Source organism: Archocentrus centrarchus, chromosome 22, assembly GCF_007364275.1.
Source record: "Archocentrus centrarchus isolate MPI-CPG fArcCen1 chromosome 22, fArcCen1, whole genome shotgun sequence".
NCBI classification, from domain to species: domain Eukaryota; kingdom Metazoa; phylum Chordata; class Actinopteri; order Cichliformes; family Cichlidae; genus Archocentrus; species Archocentrus centrarchus.
In genome coordinates, this window is record NC_044367.1 from 13,044,086 (window position 1) to 13,064,250 (window position 20,165).

A 20,165-nucleotide genomic window follows, 5' to 3' on the forward strand; every position below is an offset into this window, starting at 1 on the left:
TATCTAATCCCGTGACGCTGCTCAGCTGGGCACGAAACTGTGTGAACTGTTTTGTCTTATGAAAGAAAGTTAGTTTGAGTTTGTTATGCAAATGCACCCAAAACTCACTTTGTACTTCTGTCCAAAACACAATCCAACAACTATCAGCTGGCAGGAATTCTGCTTTTCAAACTCAAGTTTTGTTGCTCAGCGTTTTTGGCTTTAATTTCGTAAAGCTCTTTCATTTTATGGTTTTTCCTGCCAGGTTGGTCTTGATTTTATTTTTTTTATATTTTATCTTTGAAATCAGACTCATTAGAATCCGTTGTGAATTTTAGCACAAAACAAAATGTTAGAAAATACCGTGGTACACTAATGGCTGCTAAATAGATTTACTGAATGGACAAAATCTTAACTGTTATGAACACAGCATGAGACCAGCAGCTGACAACTGACAATTAAGGCCTGTATTTATACACTGGTAGAATGGCTGTGAACCGCACACTTCTGGCTGTGTTTCTGAACAAAGAGAAGACGAGAAGATGCCTGGCTGCTTGCCTCACACTGACTGTATAGAAACTGAGAAAAAAACTGTAATAGATTTGCAATCTTTAACATAGGAACAGTTCCTAATTTATTTGGACTTTAGTAATTTGATCAACATAAATAATGTCACTGCAGGTGATACGACTGTCTTCACCCTGCTTTATCGCTTCGACGAGTTAAGATGAATAAATTGTAACAGGGTTTGTGTTCGTATCATGAAGTGACAAAGGAGCTAAACTGGGTAAGGTCAAATAATACCGTGTTAACACGGATTAGCACACGACACTGATACCCTTTACATGTCAGGCTGAACATTCAGTGTGTGTGACTGGCATATCACTGATGTACAGTCTACATGTGCCTTATCGCAAACACCCTGGGGACAAATTCACTCTAACATTGCACTGTGCTAAATGTTGCTTGACACATAAAAGTTTAGAGGAAGTGAGCAGATTATGTCAAGATCTGCAAAAAAGCTAAAACACATGACATGAAGAGAAGTAAGAAATAACAACTGCATGTGCTTTTTCACCACAGCTTACTAAATAGCACCGACCGACATACTTAAGTGGATTCAGGTCATGTCAACAACTTTATTCTTTCACCGAAATCATTTTACTGAGGAAAACATACACAACAAGAGCTAAAAAGCGCGACTCTTGCATGGTGAGCGCTGCCGTCACTCCGCCGGACAATAGTGTTTTCATGGTCAAAACAGGAGTGAGAACCACTCCAACAGAGAGGCACTCAGAGTCTCATCTGTGGGATACAGTGGCACTCTCACCAGCAGCAGTGGGCTAAACAATTCACAAGCAATTTTTGCTAATCGCTGAGTCTGCAAAGCAGACAAAACAGAAATGTGTACAGAGTCAGATCCCCCAAGATCTCATGCCCCAGTCTGACCCTCCCTGCTCCCTCTAGTCTTGCCGTGGCACGACATCACAGCATATCATCCACTACAGAGTGCTTTCTTGTATCATTTAAAACTCACCGCAACAGCATATTTTGTCTCTCACTTTCTTTTCTGCCCTCCAGCCCTTTCCTGCCTTGCTGTAAGTGGGATGCTACCCTGCACAGAAAACCCAGCCTACCGCTCCCAGTAGAACGGGAAGGAGGAAGCCCAAAAATCCATGTTAGGAAATGCTCTGGTATCCTGTTGTTGGGTTTGTTCTAGATACATAAAGGATACCATCTCACTAAAAGGTAGGAAAGCCCTTCAAAATATCTATGAGGGGGAAAAAAATGACAACACAATGGTGGCACACTGAGTCTTATGAAAGGGTCTTATGAGCATTTTTTACAACTACAGCCAATATTTAGATGCATTCTCTGTCAATCCACCATTTTAATGTGTAGAAATGCATCAAGTAAGTTTGGGCTTCAGTTCAGTCTGTTAATAGATGGGATATGTGTCAAGCAATGACTGTCTGCTATGGGTTATAATGGATCCAAATACTACTGTGATAATACTGAGATATTAGACAGTAGAAATCAAAGGAGGAAACTGTTGTCAGAATTACTGATAATCTCCACCATTTTCACATTATTTTCTCAGAGAAAAGAAGCAATAAAAGGCAAACTGGGAAAAAAAAAACACTTGCACTTACCACAGCTTCCAAAACAACCACTTAGAGTTAGAATCTTTTCAATATTATTCATGATTCTTTAGCTGGATTCCTGACGAAGTAGCTGCAGGCATCACTAAACAGGCCTAAATTTCAAGGGTCTTGTATCGAAACAAGTTTTCACTGTGACCAACAGCGATGGCGTCCTAGGGGATTTAAGCGCAGAGCAATAAGCACATCGAGTGGTTATTGCACCTTTAATGATTCCAGCTTGCCAAGCCTTATTCATTCCAAAACAGGAACAGTGCAGGAAAAAGCTTCGATTTTATTAGCACATGCCTAACGTGCCAAGTTGCAATGCGATCACATCGCGTCTAACGAGGGGATTTTTCGCATTGTCACTGTAATTTTTCTCCTGTAATTCCCATCGGCATTCGATTATGCTTTATGAAATGCCAGGTTGCAACACATTTTGGTTCGGTAGCCTTGAGATCCCACCCTAGCACTTGGCTCATCTACTTCACTTAGCGGTTTTCAGCATTTCTGAGAATAATTCTCTGTTGAGTATAAGCCTAAACATGTTCCATTTGCTGCCTTCATCTGTAGGTGGAGAGCATCAGTGATGGAAACAGTCATAGTAAGAGCAAAGTGTTGGCTTATTCCCAGTAGCTCAAGTGTGAGCTGCAGCCCGTTAATGAACATAAAACGTAATTTGTTGTTGAACTATAGTCTGCTGAGAGTACTGTAGGTGGAAAAACTACCATCTCCTCCTACAAAATGTTTCTTCCTGACTCTTTTCCATATTATTAACTTAAGAGGCCCGTGTTGTGTGAATGCGAGACACCAAATTCTTCTCTTTATAAATGCTCCACGAAGCCGGTTTTAACCCTGTTCATGTAGCTGTGTTGGAAATATCTCAACATAATGATGACAAATATTCAAACCATTTTCTGTATAAGTCAGTAAAATGCACAACCAAACAACAACAAAATTATCTGAGCTCTGGAAAACTAATATTCAAGAAAGAGATGCAGATGGAGTTCACTTCCTCCCCATCTAAAACTCTCTTTATTCCTCCTGTTTGTTTGTGTAGAGCTCTCTTAACCCCAAGGGCTGAATGAAACGTACACATTACTGAAATGAAAAGAGGCAGACCACAGAGAAGATTCACGGATGTAGTGAAGCAGGGCGTGCAGAGGCTTGGTGTGACAGGAGGAGGATGCTAGGGATATTGTGAGATGGAAGCAGATGATCCGCCGCGGCGACCCCTAAAGGGAGCGGCTGAAAGAAGACGACGACGACTGAAATGCTCCATCTTAGAAAGTGTCAGAGGGTCAGCAGATTCTGTGGCGCATTACATAACAGCGTCTCAATTCCCAAGCCCTACCTGTCTGAGAAAAATGGAGCGTGTGAGACCAGTTCAAAATGCCAAGTGGCTGTCTGGAAGAAGCACGGCACACAAGCAGCAAATAATACTCTCATAACAATCCCCGTCTCATCCAAACATAATCCTAACTGGCTGGATACAAGCCATAACACACAGAGCTAAAGTGCTCTCTGAGCACAGAACATCATTTTCGGGAGCTATTTAGGGCTCAACTGATGGCAGCGTTGCCTGTTTAGTGTGTACACTATCCTCCACTCAGTCCCCAGCCCTACACACACACACACACACACACCTGGAAATCAGCACCACTACCCTGAACACACACACACACACACAAAACACCCTGCTGAAATGGAATTTAAGCTGTTGCATAATCTTTGGAGAACTGACAGCACAATGGCAGAATACGACCCCTGAAATCAGATTACTCCAAAATGACTTTTGCTCTGGAAGTTTAAGTGTTACCGGAATAAAAGGAGCGATTTAACAAAACTACATTGCAGTAATGAAGTGTATTTGTGAGACAGCTAAGGCTTTAGAAAGTCCAGTTAAGCACAGTAATTTGACATTCAGTGTCAAATTAAATTTTGCTTTATTCATCTAGAAAGACTTTCCTGACCATGAAGCACTGACAGTAAGTGAGGTTTGATCACTGGTTAGGGGTATTTAAACTGAATGGCACCCCTCTAGACCAAGATCAAGTCAGGGTAATTAATCTTCTTAACATTAGGTGCTTTCATAGTGACCTAGAGGTGGGCAGAGCACTGACAAACAGCCTCTCCAGCATGTGGATTATTGCCTAGCACTGTTTCAAAAAGCCAAGGACCCTCCTTGTTTATTCCCCAGACACACTTCTGTGATTATGCCAGAAGTTACACCCTACAAATCATACTGCAATCATGACCCTTAGTATATGATCGCCTTCAACATACTGCAAATGATCCAACATGCTTTGTCACAGACGTGCTGTGTTAAGAATGCATAAATGCCCAGCCCAGGGCTTTCCTAAGTTGGCCTTATTTGCAGCACCACAATGATGTATTCTGCAAAGCTCATCTGCCAAAGCACTGCATATTTTTCAGTACATAGCAAATGCCAAGGTCAAACAGACCACTGAAAAGCTTAGACAAACATGAAACTGTTACTAAGAAAGGGTTTATGCTATGTGAAGCCCATGCAGCACAACATAACAATCGTAACTCCTCCTTGTCTATATAAAAGCACCAAGTGCCCCTCATACATGTCTGTTATGTATGTGCTTCCATGTGCATTCATGGGTGTGTGTTTGTGACAGTGTGTTGACTTCAATGGCAGTCTGAGTTCTGGGCATTATGACCTCATTCCTTCCTGCTCTTAAGTCAACTCAGCACTACTTTCCTCCGGGAACGGGTTGACTGCTGCTGGCCATTCTGAGGAGTGTGTTACTGTTTTGTACATCTACAGTATAGCTTGTTTTGTACAAATCTGCAGCAGAAGGCAGCAGCGGCCTGATGTATTTATTCCCTGATGGCAGCAAGCAGTATGTGAGAAGAATGAAGAAAGTGCTTCGTATCATCGCCTGCATGTCTGTGAAATCCAAGTGAGCCATCCCCTACAAAAGAGCAAGTCCTGTTTATGGCAGGGTTGGCATCCCACCTGGAATTCATTAATACAAAAGCAGGTACTTCCACACGTGACACCACAACAATCCGTCCTCGTACTGATGTGTCAGATTTAATGGACAGAAATGTCTTTACAAAATACAGGCAATATTTTTGACTTCTGTTACTGAAAAGGGTTGTTTAAGAAGAAAAAAAAATTCCCCCTAATTTGACAGTCATCGGAGGGGGAAATAACACCATGTGAGCGGTGTACAAGTAGCAAAGAAATTAGAAAAGGATTCATTTAACACATGCACACACCTCAGAGCCTTGGTCAGTGCGCACTGCAGGAATCCTTTGTTTGTCTACTAGCCTGGTTTCACAGCAATGCATGTAATCCTGAAAGGGACCAACTGCTTAAAATGGAAATAGCAGGCAGTGAGTGACCTTTCAGGGCCGAGTGAAGCAGTCACCTCCGAGCATGTTATACTTGGTGTTTTCAGACGCAACACCCTGCAGCTGTGGTATAGGAGACACATGATAGAAGGATGTGGGGAAACAACCTAATTGCACCAACTCTAAGCAAGTGCCAGCAACAGCTACTTTGCAGCCACCGCTCTGTCAACTAAGTACAGCTGTTTATTTTAAAAATGAGCCAGCAAAGAGTGAAAAAAAGCTTTAGACACGAGAAGTCTCAACAGGCATCGCTATCGGTCAGATGGCTGTAAGCCAAGTAGCTACAGCATACCTTGCAGTAAAAAGAAAAAAAAGAGAATGTCGGAAATATGCGACAGTCGTGTGTAGCCGTAACTGACACTGACAAATCATGAGCTCAGGCAGCTCCCACTGCGTTACACTGAGGAAAAACCGCAAAACCTTACCTGGCTTTCTGGGATAACGCCGTCTTGATAGTGTAACCTCAGGAAGGGCTGAAGAGATGATCTCTTGAATTGGATTAACGTACAGGCGGCCAACCAGTCAAGCGGAGGAGGAGGATGATGAGGAGGAGGAGAAGGAGGATACCTCTGAAGGGGTGATGCCCATATTCATTATGTATCCCTGAAACGTCGGGGTGGACACATTTGACCCGCTACTGTCGCCGACAGCGCCTGAGTTCGAGCCCTGGTGAAGCCCTGACACCAAAAAAAACATCGACGCAAAACAAAAAAAAAAAACGCCGTAGATAAATAAGCAAACCAGTGGGAAGCACAAGCTGCAGCTGACACTCTCCTTTCTGTTTTGCTTAACAGGAGGACTGTTTGTACACCGGAACAGCGGTCTACTCTCGGTTACAGAAGAGTGCACAATATCACACAATCGTACAAAAAGCAATACACAACCTTGGTGGAAAGAAACCCGATGGCGGCGTGTCTATCTAACCGCCGTTACTGCTACGTTGCTCGGTAGGAAATCAGCTGCTTCGCACCGGAGGGACGCCATTTGTTTGTGAGAGGTTTTCCGTCTGCTGTCCTACGATGCCCCTTAGAGGAGAGCGCCGCACCTGCCGTCTCGCCAAACAACAGCTCCCCCTGCTGTCAAAACACTGCAATCGCCTTTTTGGATTCTGTTCACTGTCTCCCTGAAGTTTCCCTGAAGCCTAGTTCGCCAATACATTAATAGCCCAAATTTGAGCTTTGTTTCCACTGATTTCTTTTTTGCCGTCCGTAAGTCAAAAATTCGGGTTATTAACTCACAATTTCAGCTTAGTAACTCAATAGTAGGGTTAGGGTTGGTCTGAGACTTACTAACACAAAATACTGAAAAAATAACTCGAAATTAAATTAAAAAAAAAAATTTTTTTTACAGCTATTAAGTCTTAATTTTGAGATAATTACTTGGAATTTTGGTGAGGGTCACCAAAATACTGCAACCACTCACACGATTCAGACTTCTACATGAAACTTCAACTTACCAGGAAATCGAAAGTAGAAAAAGACTATTGATTTTGTTTTTGAACTATAGTCTGATATGGGTTGGCACAACAGCGGTAGCAAGTAGAGGCTTGTCCTCAATGTGTGATATATATATATATATATATATATATATATATATATATATATATATATATATATATATATATATATATATATATATATATATATACAGTGACCATAAGTTCAGACTGTAAAATAGTTATCATGGAAAAAATAACTTTATTGTGTTCTGTAATACAACCACATAAAAAAAACAATAAATGATCATAACACTTCTGTGCTAAGTTGTCCTTCAATCTAAAATTATTTTATACAATTATACTTTTAATATGTATTACTTTTCCAACAGTCATAATCAGTGCAATATGAATACTATACAATATAATATATTTATATCAAAACAATACTTCAGAGTCACCTTCTATATCAGCCTTCCCCCACACACACACACACCCACACACCCACACGCGCCCCTCCCTAACTTATTGTCATTGCAAAGCTAATTTTTAAAAAAAAACGGCCAAGATAAATCTGGATACTCCCAAATATTTACAGAGCTACTACAAAATGTGCACACTGTACAGCACATCAGTGCAAAGGAGAACCAAAAATGAGCTGCACAATGTCAGATGCTCAGGGTTTTACCACTCCAGCTTCATATCAGCTTTGCTCCACACATATTTTCCTCCTCTCTTTAGAAACATTTTTTCATCGAAGCCACTGAAACAAATCGCCTGCTCCACCCCAACATCAAGGATTGATTTGGATGGATCCTTCCGTCCCTCTCGACAGTCCAGAAAACGCATCTGAAGAAAAGAAAATGGAGAGAAAATCAGTCAGATCCTCACCAGATGAAGGAAGTTACCTGTACTTTAAAAAAAAAATCACTTAAGATTTTCCCTCACCCAAAATAGCTGCTAATTTAAACAATTCTGTCAAATTTAAGCAGTTTAAATTCCTTTGAGAAATTCCCATTTATATAACTCAAACATGTAGTAAAACAAACAACACTAACAGTTGTTTATGACACAAAGTACTTACATATTCATCCAGGATCAGGTAGGAGTTCCTCATCTAGTAAGACAACAAAGACCGCAAATATAAGTTTTTTTGTGTCCAAGGCTCGACTTTTAATTCACAGCACTGCACCATTATTTACATTACAACAAGGCTGCCAAAAGAAAATGTATTATTATAGGCAGGATGAACTGATCTCACGTTTCAACTTAATCTGGGTGAACAGAGTAGAATCATATTCTTCAAATCATGTTTTCGAGATCTGAAATCTGTCACAGTGTGATAACCACTGCTTCAGTCCAGAAGTTATCATAACATTATAAACTATACCAAAAGTCTATGTCAAAATATTAAAAAAAAACAGAATGAAAAAACACGTTTCCCATAGAATACATGAAGGTAAATGTATTTAAATATTTCAGCCATATTTACTGCACTGTTTGAAAATGATACCTTCTCATTAGACTCGGGAACAAGGCAGGAGACGCTGCTGTGTCGATCCAGAAACTCCTGAAACTGCTGGTCACTGATGACAAACCTCTCCGCCTCTCTCAGGGCTGACTCGCCTGCGTTTTCCCCATCAATCACCAGGCACTGGAACACCTGAAAACAAGAACGAGGGGATGAATATATTCATGATTATGCCATACGTGCACACAAACCTGCACACTCTCAGTTTTTATTTTTTTTACCTTCCAGCGGACAGGGTTAAGCTGATTGATGTGCTCTGTCATGTCTTCGTCAGTGTTGAAGGTGTTGATGACTGAGTTGATTTTGAATGCCACTTTATACTCCTGGCACCAGTTGCAAATCTTGTAGAGATTGTCAAGGTGGCTCTTCCTGCCTTGAGTCCTGCCAATCAGCTGGTTGGTCGCTTCATCGAAGCTGTCACAAGAGACAGCTAGAATGTCCAGATAGACACCTGGAAGAGCGGAAATGAAAATGAAAGAGCACATATGTCTAAATTTTTTTATACTAGTTTATGGTTATAAAAAACTCACATGCTGAATGTACTAATAAATTGATTCTAAAAAAAAGCTGACTTAGCTATCTTACCATATTTCTGGAACCATTTTTCTTTGATCATGCTTCCATTGCTGACAATGCTGACACTTGGGAGTTGGAGGTCCTGCTTGCAGTATTGCACCAATTTCCCCAGAAACTCTCCCCTCTCATGCAGGAAGGGCTCGCCTCCAGAGAAGTTGATCTTTTCCATGCCTTAAAAAGACATACATTCAATAGCGTGCACGGCATTTTTTAACACAAAATAAAACTCAATGCAATTATTTTGTCAAATTACCCGATTCCTTTAGAAGCTTAAGGCCCCTTTTGGCTTCCTCCAGGGGCAGGACGAAGGATGTTTTCGCAGTGTGGAAACAAAACCCACATTTATAATTACATTTGCGCGTAAAGTGATAGTTGACGCTCGTTGGAATCGTTGCAGTTTCCTCGTTATTTTCGTTCAGTTTATGGCCAGCAGCTGAAACGAACGACTTTGTCCCCTTGCAGGCTCCTGTTGTCCAGTAATGAAGTTTTGAAAAGGCGCTCTCAAAAATGCAGTAGATGGTGCTGATGAAGAGCTGCAGAAGCAGCTTCGGAGACGCGATTGCCGAAGAAAATTGCATTTTTTTAAACGACACGTAGGTTATCACACTTGGTGCGTTTGCAAGCTGGTGCCTCTTAACTAAAAAAGCCACAGGGCGCACCTTATATAGAGGTTACGGAAACTGAGTCAGCTGAGCGGCTCACAAGTTTCTGTTTACAAACAACGAAAACGAAACCCAGCCTGACTGCAGTCTGCTGAGCCACTGAAAGAATGATAACTCATTCTTTAAATTTCTTCTCAGTGCTGTCATTCGTTTCACCAGGAACACCACACATCATTAGTGGCGGAAACAAGCTTCCATAGATATGTCATTAAATATGATAATACACTATTTATAAATCTTTAGTTGTGATGCTCAAACTTTAAGTGATAAATAAATGGACATTTGTAAACCTGCTTCTAAGAAAGTTATTTTCTGTTTCGGGTCTGATTGTAGTTTTTGTAGCTCTGCTACGTGTCCAGTGTCTCGTTTTCCTAGAAACATTTTCTAGAAACGTAACCTGGACTTAAGGACAGAATTCCTGGGCTGCTCCTGGGAGGCGTTGGCTTTAAGTTTCGTTTCCTCCGTTTGTCGCAGTTACTTTCGTTTTCCCTGCTGTTTACATAAGGGGACCGTATTTTGGAAGCGGATTGAGGCGTCTAGCATAAAAGATGGCAAGACACGTACAGTCTCTTCTTCCGCGGTGGTGCTCTCGTATTTTTTCAGTGGAGCTAAATGGAGCGCCTTCCTACTTTGCTGTCAAAGAAAAGCACCAGGGAGGAGGAGACGGGCCGAGGGGGTTCAAAGAACTTGAGAATCATGACAGGTGCTACTCTGTCCTTGTCTACAGCAGCAGGGACAGAATCAAAACTGCCAAGTTTTACGGGGAGCTGAAAGACAAATTGTTGAGGGACTTGCCTCCAGAGTGTCACTTTTCTCCCATGTCTTCATTTCTACCAAACGTCAAGGATTCCCTCATCAAGGGTTACTTTTTAAAAGGGAATTCTGACATTTCCTCCCCGATAGAGCGGCTTTTGAGTCATTTGATACAGCACGACCCAGTGTTAGTTTGTTCCTACTGTCCAGCCGAAGATGGTCAACAGTGGACTCAGCGCATGTGGTCACAGTCAGAAAACACGCTGATGGATATGCCAAAGGCATACTATGTGGTGCCCTCAGAAGCGCCGGACTGTCACCCTTCTACTCTCAGCATTATCAATTCTGATGTTTACTACAGCTTTGATGAAGCCTATGACGTGATGAAAAAGGTGCGTATTTGCTCATATGCGCAGGGCTGTTTTACATTTTTATTAGTGTACTGCACGAGATTTGGCAAACGGGCGCACTCCTGTGGAGAATAAAGGGATAGCAGCTTATACCAAGCGGCCCAAAGCGCTTGCTTCTAACATCTATCTATCAGGGCCAGGTGGCCCACACCACTGTGTGTGCTCATTCACAGCGCCGTCTATGACTCACTCTTGCCTGCTTAACTGATTTGTCTGTTCTGCAGTGTGGTGACATCATCCCAGAGGCTAAGGGTGTGCTGGAGCTGCTGCCCAGCAAAGCAGACGCCAGAAATAAACCAGACTTCCCTGTTATTGTCATAGAGGGCCTGGATGCCACAGGTTAATGCCATTAACTCATAAATAAATATGTGATCAGTCTGATGCATAGATGTCTTCCTAAAGCGATGGCTGGTTGTTCTCCGCTAAAGCCATTAAATGCCAGTGAGCTTCACTTAATGGAATATCGTGTATCATGACCTCAGAAAAGTTACATCACTTTGAAAATGGTTCATTGCATAGCTCGCTCCTCTCATACTATTTTCAAACCTTCATGAAAGCTCAACTGTGTAGGCCAAGTGGGAGTTTTAATTGAACTTTTCAAGGGCCACCACAATTCTTTTTAAGATTTAATATAGAAAAAGGATAAATACCTCCTTTTGCCATGTGAAAATATTCACATCTTTCTTTCCTTTGGTTGTGAGGTGAATCTATTCCCTTTCCTTCTCGGCATCACAGGTAAGACCACGCTGACTGAGTCTCTAAGGGATACACTGGGGGCCACTCTTCTACGGTCCCCACCAGAGTGCCTGTCCCCCTGGAGGGCCCGCTTTGATCAGGAGCCACCCCTCATCCGCAGGGCCTTCTATGCTCTGGGGAACTACATCACAGCAGAACAAATAGGCCAAGAGGGCATGAAGACACCTGTCATTGTAGACAGGTAAAGACAGCAGCGATGTTGTGGGTGGAGTGAGTTCTGCTTGTTCTGTGACCTTTTTTTTGCTTCTGTAAGAAGTTGTGGATCCCACTGAGATCCAGATCTATACAACTCGATATTCAGTGGCTACCAAGTCACCTGATGTGGCTTCCACCCGTCATTCACCTTTCAATTCACCATTGATTATCTGTCTTCAGATTTTGGCACAGCACTGCGGCCTATGCCATCGCAACAGCGGTAAGTGGTCCAGTTTGCAACCTTCCAGGAGAAGGTTCAGAGGTGTACTGTTGGCCCAGCGACCTGTTTCAGCCCAGCCTGGTGATCTTACTCACCCTTGACCCCGAGGAAAGGAAGAGGAGACTGAGAAACAGAGGCCAAGGAAAGACTGATGAAGAGCAAGAGCTGGATCACAACCAGCTGTTCAGACTCAGGTGAGGTAGTTGGAATGCTTATGCATAATGTATTATTCATCCTGCTAGCATTATACTTGAATTAGAGTGCTCATCAAACAAGTGAAAATGCTAGCAGAAAGTTATGTCAGCTTATTATAAACCCATTTAGACTGAAAGCCTAAATAATTAATTGAGATAACATTGGTATAGCCCTTATAAAATAGTTCTCTGTACATGTTGCTTTCATTCTTTTAATTTGACTGAAGTATGATGATTCTAGGCACCCAGAGTTGGCAATGACAAAAATGAAAACGTCTGCCGTGTTATACATAAAAAACAAAAAGAAAAGAAAAGGGAAAAAGTCTGAGCATGAAAGCAAAGATGGTTCCAAACTGTACTGCAGATTCACAGTCAAGTCAGCTCAGTCTTCGTCTGATCCATCAAACACTTAACAATCAATTACAGTCCCATGGGAGAGGCAGCTGATGAGAAAGAGCAGGTGATTAGTTGCTGAGCTGCTGTGCTCCATTAAGCTGGTCAAAACTGGCAGGCACTGCCGGCCTAGTTAGTTGCTACTCAGACAGGTCGATGGCTACTTTCATTCGTCTTCTGTCTTGACATAATGGCCTTTCCACACAGGACAGCCAGATGTTGGGCCAGCAGAATTAGAAAATGGAGGGAGTTGACAGTCAGCCTTTGAAAGAGTGAGAGATTCTGCGGACTTGGTCAATCACTATCAAAAGGACAAATCTTCACTGTTAAAAGGAATAGCAGAACTCTGAGCCATCTGTGTTATTTCTCACAGATGTACTATACTGTATACCTTACTGTGCAGCAAAGCTGTAAGCAATCACAATACTTGCATTTGTCTTGTGTTTGCGTGCTTTCCTCAGTCGTTGACCAATGTTTGTGTATGTGTGCGTGTGTGTATGCAGAGTGGAGGAGGCTTATCGGAGGATCAGCGGCCCAGCTTGCGTTACTGTGGATGCTAGTCCTTCTGCAGACCAAGTGCTCCAACAAGTACTGCTTTTAATTAGGGGCAAATGCCACTTGTAAACAATTCTCCATCTCCCCTGCTGGCAGTCAAGCATCACGTGTATGCAGTATTTCCCTTCACCACTAGGTGCCAGTAAGGCATTGTAAATGTGATGGCAGACAGAATAGTGGGCAGATTGGAGCGAGGAGAAGAGATTCTATTCACAACGTGTAAAGGTTGAATGCCAGGGGCCAGAACTGCATGCTACAATCAGAAATACATATTCATGTAGACACACACAAACACACACACACACACACACACACACACACACTAAAGCATTGTCAGGAAGAAGTGAACATCTAATGGCTGTTGTGACCTCTCAGAAATTAGACACTGCGTAGCCTCCAGTTACATTGTAGCTGCACTTTTTTTGCAGACTGACACAGAGGAAGTGGATGGGAACATTTAAATAAGCATGAGTGAGTTGCTGTGGATTTAATCAAAATGTACAAACAAGAAAATCCAAATTGTAAAATGTACTGTAGATGCACCAAAATGTTAACTTACAAAGGAATAAAGAACTCAATCTGTTGTCAGATAACATATTTTCACTTTGTTAAAAAATAGTTTTCAAATTAAAAGAAAATTACACTAAACATCTGTATGTGTTCTCTTTTCTACAACTTTGCCAGACAAGTATATTAACTGTATGTATCAGCATGCTTATGTACTACATGAACATAATGTTTTACTATGTTTGTAAAAACATTCGCTTTTTGGCATGTGCTGCTGATGCCGATTCTCTTTAGTTCAGCTGTGCAATACTGACACAAGTGATGCTACAGAGTGCACATGCTGCTATCTGTACTGGATGTTTTCATAAGCACTGGTACTTACAAGTGGGCACACATAAATGTACACATGCTTTCTTGTGTAAAACACACACACACATATAATCATGCACATTTACTAAGAGCATATACTGTAACTCATTTATATAGGGAGGAAGTGTATATTTGGCCTATGTGATGGGAAGATTAATTGGGGGTTTTAGTAATTATGAGCTTGGCAAAGCTGCAGGGTGGAGAAGACAGAGTGACCCATCTCTTTTACTGTGATGCATCAGCAGAGTGCCAAGCAATGCAGACCCTATTCATATGGCAATTAATGGAGCGCTGTATATCAATGTCATTCCATTGCTCCCCCACATAAGTGCATGGAATTACTCTTACTACCAGTTACAGCAATCCAATGTTTTACTGAGTGGAGAGGTGCTGTGGATGCAAATCTTACCATCGCATGTAAGCACACAGACTAAAATTAAGTCATTATGTTTATGGAGTATGGTTTCCTACATGAGGCATCTGTGTACAGTTTGCTGAATTCATAAGCCCTCAGCTGCCTGGCGCCTCAGTGGATGTTCTGTGTGACACGAAATGAATGTAGCATAGACCAATGTGGAATTTTGATTGCCATTAACACAGAGAGTCCAAAATGTATGAAGTTCGGAGAGCAAGCCAATTAGGCTTTGTGCCATATTTCATACCTGAATGCAAAGTTGTGTGCGCTAGCGGTGTCAGCCACTTTCCCCTGTCAGATGTTGTTAAGCACTGATATTTTTGGCAACAAAAAGTGAGTGGTGATATCATGCCATTACTGCTCCTCAACACAACCGTAATACAACATTTATGGCCCACAATCACATCGCATTACACATGCAATGAAATAATTCTGTTCACATTTGTTGCAGCAGTTTTTTTTTTTTTTTTTTTCCCTTTTGGAAACATTTTCAGCTGGTTTTGTCAGATAGCCAGAATATACTCTGAGGTCTTAACAACAGGAACTTGCATATTCACCCACTGAAAAATATTTCAAAGCTGAATTGCGGTTTGAGGAAGAAGTTAATAACGAACGCAATCTGCTTCCAATCTGTGACTTCACTACTGAAGTTTCAAGATAAAAGTCCAAGCCTCATATAATGAAAAACTAAGATCCATCTGAGAGCGGCAGAAGATACTCAGCCTTAAACATAGTATGTGTCCATACACACAAATGCACTGAGCAGAGGACACACACACACACACACACACACACACACACACACACACACACACACACACACACACACACACACACACACACACACACACCTTACTCTGTATGGGGCCACTTTGCACTACACTCCTCAACTTCAATATTTCATCTGCACAACAGAGAAGGAGCAGCGGAGAGGAGGAAAGCCCTCCATGAAATAATTAAAGATCCAGCAGGGATGCAGCAGCACAGCAGCCGCCATCCCGTCCTAAGTAATAGATCAAATGAAAGCTGTCCCTTAGATCATTAATAATGAGTGTGGTATGGAGACTGAAGGCATAGGTAGGAGGGGAGTGGGAGGACATAGGGCTGGTACAGGTTGGGAGAGGGAAAGCGAGCATTGAGGAAGCACAGGTTTTTATTTTGTGTGTGAGCGCGCGCGTGTGTGTGTGTATGAATGGGGATGTTAGGAGTGTGGTTTGTTAGGGAGGTGGGGGTGGGGGGTGTTGAATAGTAGTCTAGGTCCCTTGACAAAAACCCCAGTGAACCTCATTTGGCAGCCACCACATGAAGCGGCATGGCAAGAGGAGTCATGCATATGATTTGGCACCAAGTATCTGCCAAACTCTAAAGGCCCTCTACAGCAACATTTGTATGCATCCACTGTCAAATAAGCAACATTTTACACAGTGGATGGGCAGGAGAGCAGGAGGTAATAATGCTCCTTTCAATCAGTGAGACCTCAGAGCAGCAACCGGATGGAACGATGGTGGATTTTGGGAGAGCTAAGTTTGGCAGGGATAGGTTGTCTACAGTGGGGGGGAGGGGAGGGATAAAAGAAGGAAGAGGAGCCTAGGGGAAGACTGGAAAAGGAGAGGATGGTGGAAAAGGGGGTGGAAGTGGTGAGAGTGATGGGAGATGTCACGTATGTTGCCATCTGTGGGCTCAAGTCCCTCCAGATTCCTCTTGCTTCATACTTTTCTCACCTCCAAATACAGCACGGAGCATTCCACAAGCAGCTTCAAATGGCATCTAACGTCTCTGCTGAATATTCAGCCACTTGCTTTTTCCATATCATCTGGCAGGCTTGGTTTTTTATTACACCAAATCAAAAAGCAATTAAACAAAATGCTGCTAAAACAAAATTCAAAATGATGTTTACGAGGGAATTTAAATCAGACTGCGATTGCATGTTTAAGTAAGCTCATATTTGAAAGATATTTAAACGTTTAAGAGTAAGTATTTAGATTTTATCACTGAGTTTGTGTTATCAGACGAAAATTAGATGATGTCGAATACAAACACAATTTTCTTCAGCCTTCTCTTGTTTCTTTGACCCCAAATTTCTTAATAAAATTATTTCTCCATCCAGACCAATCTCCTCTAGGGTCACTCATCCTAACATAACGTGCCCTTCACACACTTCCATTATTGTGCACACAAACAGACCATATGCATGCACACCATCAAAACTTCTCTCTGTAAACAGCGGGTGGTGGCAGACACCCCAGCACCATTCTCTGTGACTGACGGGCGGTGGGATGTAAAAACATGAAGGGTGTAGGAGTTGAACTGATCACTGGTGAAATGTTTCTCAAAAACATACAGAAAAAACTCAAAATGAGGTAGAAAAGACGAAAGCAAAGCAGAGACAGGGGAATTACTTTGTTTGGGGGTGGGGGGAGGGGGGGGGGGGTGAAAATATCCCATCAAAAAACAGATGTATAATTCAACAGCTTTTCATCATCATGCTCTCCCTTTGTCATGTTGCTTATTTGCAGGGGCAAAGACTGCATGTCTGTCGATAGGTGCAGATATTAGGCACAGCAGGCTGTGTATTCATAATGCCGTTATATATTCAGGTTGTGCTTATTTTCTGATCTTTTCAGAGGATAGGTTCGGTATAGTTGGTGATGATCGCATGAAACCTCACCAGTTTTGCCTGGCGGCTGTTGGGGAGGCTTCACCAGGAACGGTTAAATATTTAAACACTGCTGTGAGATCTCATTAAAAACGACACATCAGCCCCCATAAGGCCCCTACAGCACTCCCTCACACACTCCCAAAAACCCAGTTAGAACTCGGTGGAGTGTGACAAAACAGTTATTGTCTATTTACTGTGGAGAACTTGTGATAAATCATCGTATCCTGTCAAATAAGGCAGCTGGCAGATGTGTTGACGAGTGGTGAGTCGGGGAAGAAAATGATTGAGACTCAGTTCTGTTTGACAGCTGCAGACAAGCAGAAATATACCAAAACAAAATAACATGACAACTAGACCAGACTAATATTTCCATAACACACATTTGAAAACAAGACAGAGAACAAACTTTGGCTCTCTGGAGTCTTCTTGCCTTCTCACAAAATCTGGGCAATTAATTCCAACACTATTGTTTGGGGCTCCCCTATTTTTAGCCTGGTTGCCCTCTCAAATAAATTGATTTCCTGTGGCAAACTTGGAATGTTCCTTGTGTGCCGTGCCCCCCCCCCCCCCCCCCCCTCCCGAACATACAAACACCGTCCTTCTTCCCCAGAGGAATAAATGAAAGGTAGCACTGCCAAGTTCTACGCAGCTTTGTATGTGCATCTCTTTTTACACATGAAAATGGTTTATTTTTGTTTTAGTTCCATTAATGTTTAGGCATGTCTTCCGCTTCGTCGGGCATCAACAGACAGCAGAGAAGCTGCTTGCTTGACAGACAAGTGGATGACTAACTCTCGAAATACCTAAACTGACTGCCTGTCTCTCTCCCTTCCTCCACATCTCTGGTCTTACTTTTTGATTCACTCTCTCATGAGGCATGCAGGTCTATTTTTTTTTCTTTCTTTCTTTCTTTCTTTCTTTCTTTTTTTTTTTTTTTGTTGTTTTGTGGTCCCCACAACAAAAATAATGGCTGGGTCAAAACAGACCAAGCTCTCACATTGCAAGAAGATATTTAAACTCCCGGCACTACACATAAATAAAAGTAGACCAACATGATCCTGGATTCTTGTAACAGTATATGGGGAGTCACTGGTCTTTGATGAATACTACCACAGACAGATCCATGGTGGTTGGGGGAAGCTGCACTTGCAGAGAAGTGAGGAATTACAAATGCACAGACTGACAAAGAAAGTCAGAATAATTCTAAAGAATATGAATCATTAAGCAGAGCAAATGTTTGCTAATTGTCAATAGGAAACCTCTGCAAAAGCATGCCACATTATGCAATTTTACGTAGTGATTTGCTTTTAAATGATAATGGTGTTAAGGCGGTGTATGAAATGCTTGCTTAAGTTAAAGTATATTTTCTAAAATGAGATGACCGGGGATTTTGGTGAGGCTTATGTTTCAACCTGTGCTGTTGTCACAGACTGCAGCGTGAGAAGTAAAGGATTGTAAATAAGGCCTTTGGGGTGAGAAAGCACATAGTGATAAAAAGAGAGAGAGAGAGAAACAGGGAGAGAGGCAGAGACACAAATAAGAGAAACATACCATTAGATCCCAGTTCCTATCCTGACTAAGCCGTCTGAATCCCCCCTACACCCATTTAGCTTGCTCACTCTCTGGTTCTCCTGCGTGAGAGAGTGTGCATTTGCCTACTTTACAGTCTTCTCACTTCAGCATGGAAAATATTGAGTTTATAGCTCTCATCTCCATAATCAACACCACATACCTAGCAGCCAGCTGAAGGGACAGTGAGCTAACAGGAAAAAGGGATTTACTCTGGATTCACCTCCCAACTCTTCCCACAACTCAATCCTTCTGACTTCTAAACAGAGTTTAATGAGCTGTCCTCAGGGGATGGTTTAACAGGAGACGTGATTTTATGAATCTCAGACCTACTCACTTTTAAAGCTGTCCATCAATGAAAGGAAAACTTTAACAGGTAAGGTCTGAAGTCAACTACATGCATAACAAGGTATGGAGAAAGGACGCTGTGATGAAAGAGGCATGCCCTGATCCTGCTTTGTGACATTACTTAATTAGCTGACATTCAAAGATCCAGTATAAAGTGAATTCCTCATGTCTGAGATTAAATATGTGCCATACCAGAAAAGCCAAGAAACATCTCCGCTCAGGTAAAACACACTATAAAGAAGTAAACTTAAAAACAAAAAAAAAAGGGAAAAAAAATAGAAACTTTTGCCTTCCTAACTACCTTTACAGAGCCAAGTGATGATGTAGCTGGCTAAAACTCGGCTGGAGCAGTTATCCATCTCGCCCTGTGCTGCCAGCTGTCAGAGTACACAGCTCCAGCTAGCCGCTGGTGGCAGGTGTAATCAATATAGACTCCACAGAGAGTTGCACTACCAGAGGCCAGTCTCTACTCTCTAACCCATCTCTGTCTCTCCAGGGGAAACAGTAGGCAGGCGGGCAGGGAGAGTACGTTTGATGTCTCCTGCGGGCCAAGATGGAGCAGCTTCAGCTCTGTTGCAGGGAGATGATTAATCCCGCCTATTCGGTGTAGCATCATGTTTGAGTTAAAGTAGCCAGTTTTTATCTGACTGAGGTGGGTATTGTGCTCTTGCAAGAAGTTGTCTTGCTAGAGATAAAGTGTACTGCTCATAAAGACAACTACTATCCCTTGGTGTCAATAGTAATAATGATATTAATAATGTATAGTTACAACACTATGCACTGTTTAAAATTCACTATACTGTTAATCTGAGGAGGAGTTTCGACTGATATCATTGACACTCATTTGAGCAAGGGACAGACAGTCTTGCAACACACACACACACACACACACACACACACACACACACACACACACACACACACACACACACACACACACACACACACACACACACACACACACACACACACACACAGCAGTGCACCCAAAGGTATTCACTTCTCCATCTAATTTAAAGCATTCTCACTGCACAGCAATGCCAAAGAATAAACAGTGAATATTAAATGATCTTTCATTTTAATGACTTGTTGTTGTCTGTAAAAA

The 20,165-nt window shown here is 42.1% G+C and overlaps 3 protein-coding genes across 5 annotated transcripts in view; 1 reads left to right on the forward strand and 2 right to left on the reverse strand.

Annotated features, from left to right (window-relative positions):
• Positions 1-6,486, reverse strand: part of rnf144aa (ring finger protein 144aa) — a 30,790-nt gene extending 24,304 nt beyond the window's left edge. For 2 of the 3 annotated variants that reach the window (XM_030718621.1, XM_030718619.1), the window contains exon 1: positions 5,939-6,411. The gene's annotated coding sequence lies outside the window, so the exon portion shown is untranslated. Of the gene's footprint in view, positions 1-5,938; positions 6,412-6,441 lie in introns of those variants that run through there. The other variant, XM_030718620.1, reaches the window with a different exon arrangement.
• Positions 6,487-7,185: 699 nt separating this feature from the next.
• Positions 7,186-9,710, reverse strand: rsad2 (radical S-adenosyl methionine domain containing 2). Its single transcript, XM_030718615.1, has 6 exons — positions 9,309-9,710; positions 9,065-9,226; positions 8,701-8,930; positions 8,462-8,611; positions 8,033-8,065; positions 7,186-7,797 (listed from the first exon to the last, which is right to left on the reverse strand). Exons 1-6 carry the CDS (start codon positions 9,631-9,633, stop codon positions 7,633-7,635), a joined length of 1,065 nt encoding a protein of 354 aa, XP_030574475.1. The 5' UTR covers positions 9,634-9,710; the 3' UTR covers positions 7,186-7,632.
• Positions 9,711-10,265: 555 nt separating this feature from the next.
• Positions 10,266-13,841, forward strand: cmpk2 (cytidine monophosphate (UMP-CMP) kinase 2, mitochondrial). Its single transcript, XM_030718607.1, has 5 exons — positions 10,266-10,862; positions 11,105-11,219; positions 11,616-11,817; positions 12,012-12,245; positions 13,142-13,841. Exons 1-5 carry the CDS (start codon positions 10,266-10,268, stop codon positions 13,260-13,262), a joined length of 1,269 nt encoding a protein of 422 aa, XP_030574467.1. The 3' UTR covers positions 13,263-13,841.
• The last annotated feature ends 6,324 nt before the right edge of the window (positions 13,842-20,165 follow it).

Coding starts and splice junctions, on each gene's coding strand:
- rsad2 (XM_030718615.1), bottom strand. CDS start 9,633: ATGCAATTTTCTTCGGCAATCGCGTCTCCGAAGCTGCTTCTGCAGCTC. Junction 8,612..8,700: donor TTAACCCTGTCCGCTGGAAG/GTAAAAAAAATA, acceptor TCTTGTTTTCAG/GTGTTCCAGTGCCTGGTGAT. Junction 8,066..8,461: donor TTCCCGAGTCTAATGAGAAG/GTATCATTTTCA, acceptor TTGTCTTACTAG/ATGAGGAACTCCTACCTGAT.
- cmpk2 (XM_030718607.1), top strand. CDS start 10,266: ATGGCAAGACACGTACAGTCTCTTCTTCCGCGGTGGTGCTCTCGTATT. Junction 10,863..11,104: donor CCTATGACGTGATGAAAAAG/GTGCGTATTTGC, acceptor TCTGTTCTGCAG/TGTGGTGACATCATCCCAGA. Junction 12,246..13,141: donor AACCAGCTGTTCAGACTCAG/GTGAGGTAGTTG, acceptor GTGTGTATGCAG/AGTGGAGGAGGCTTATCGGA.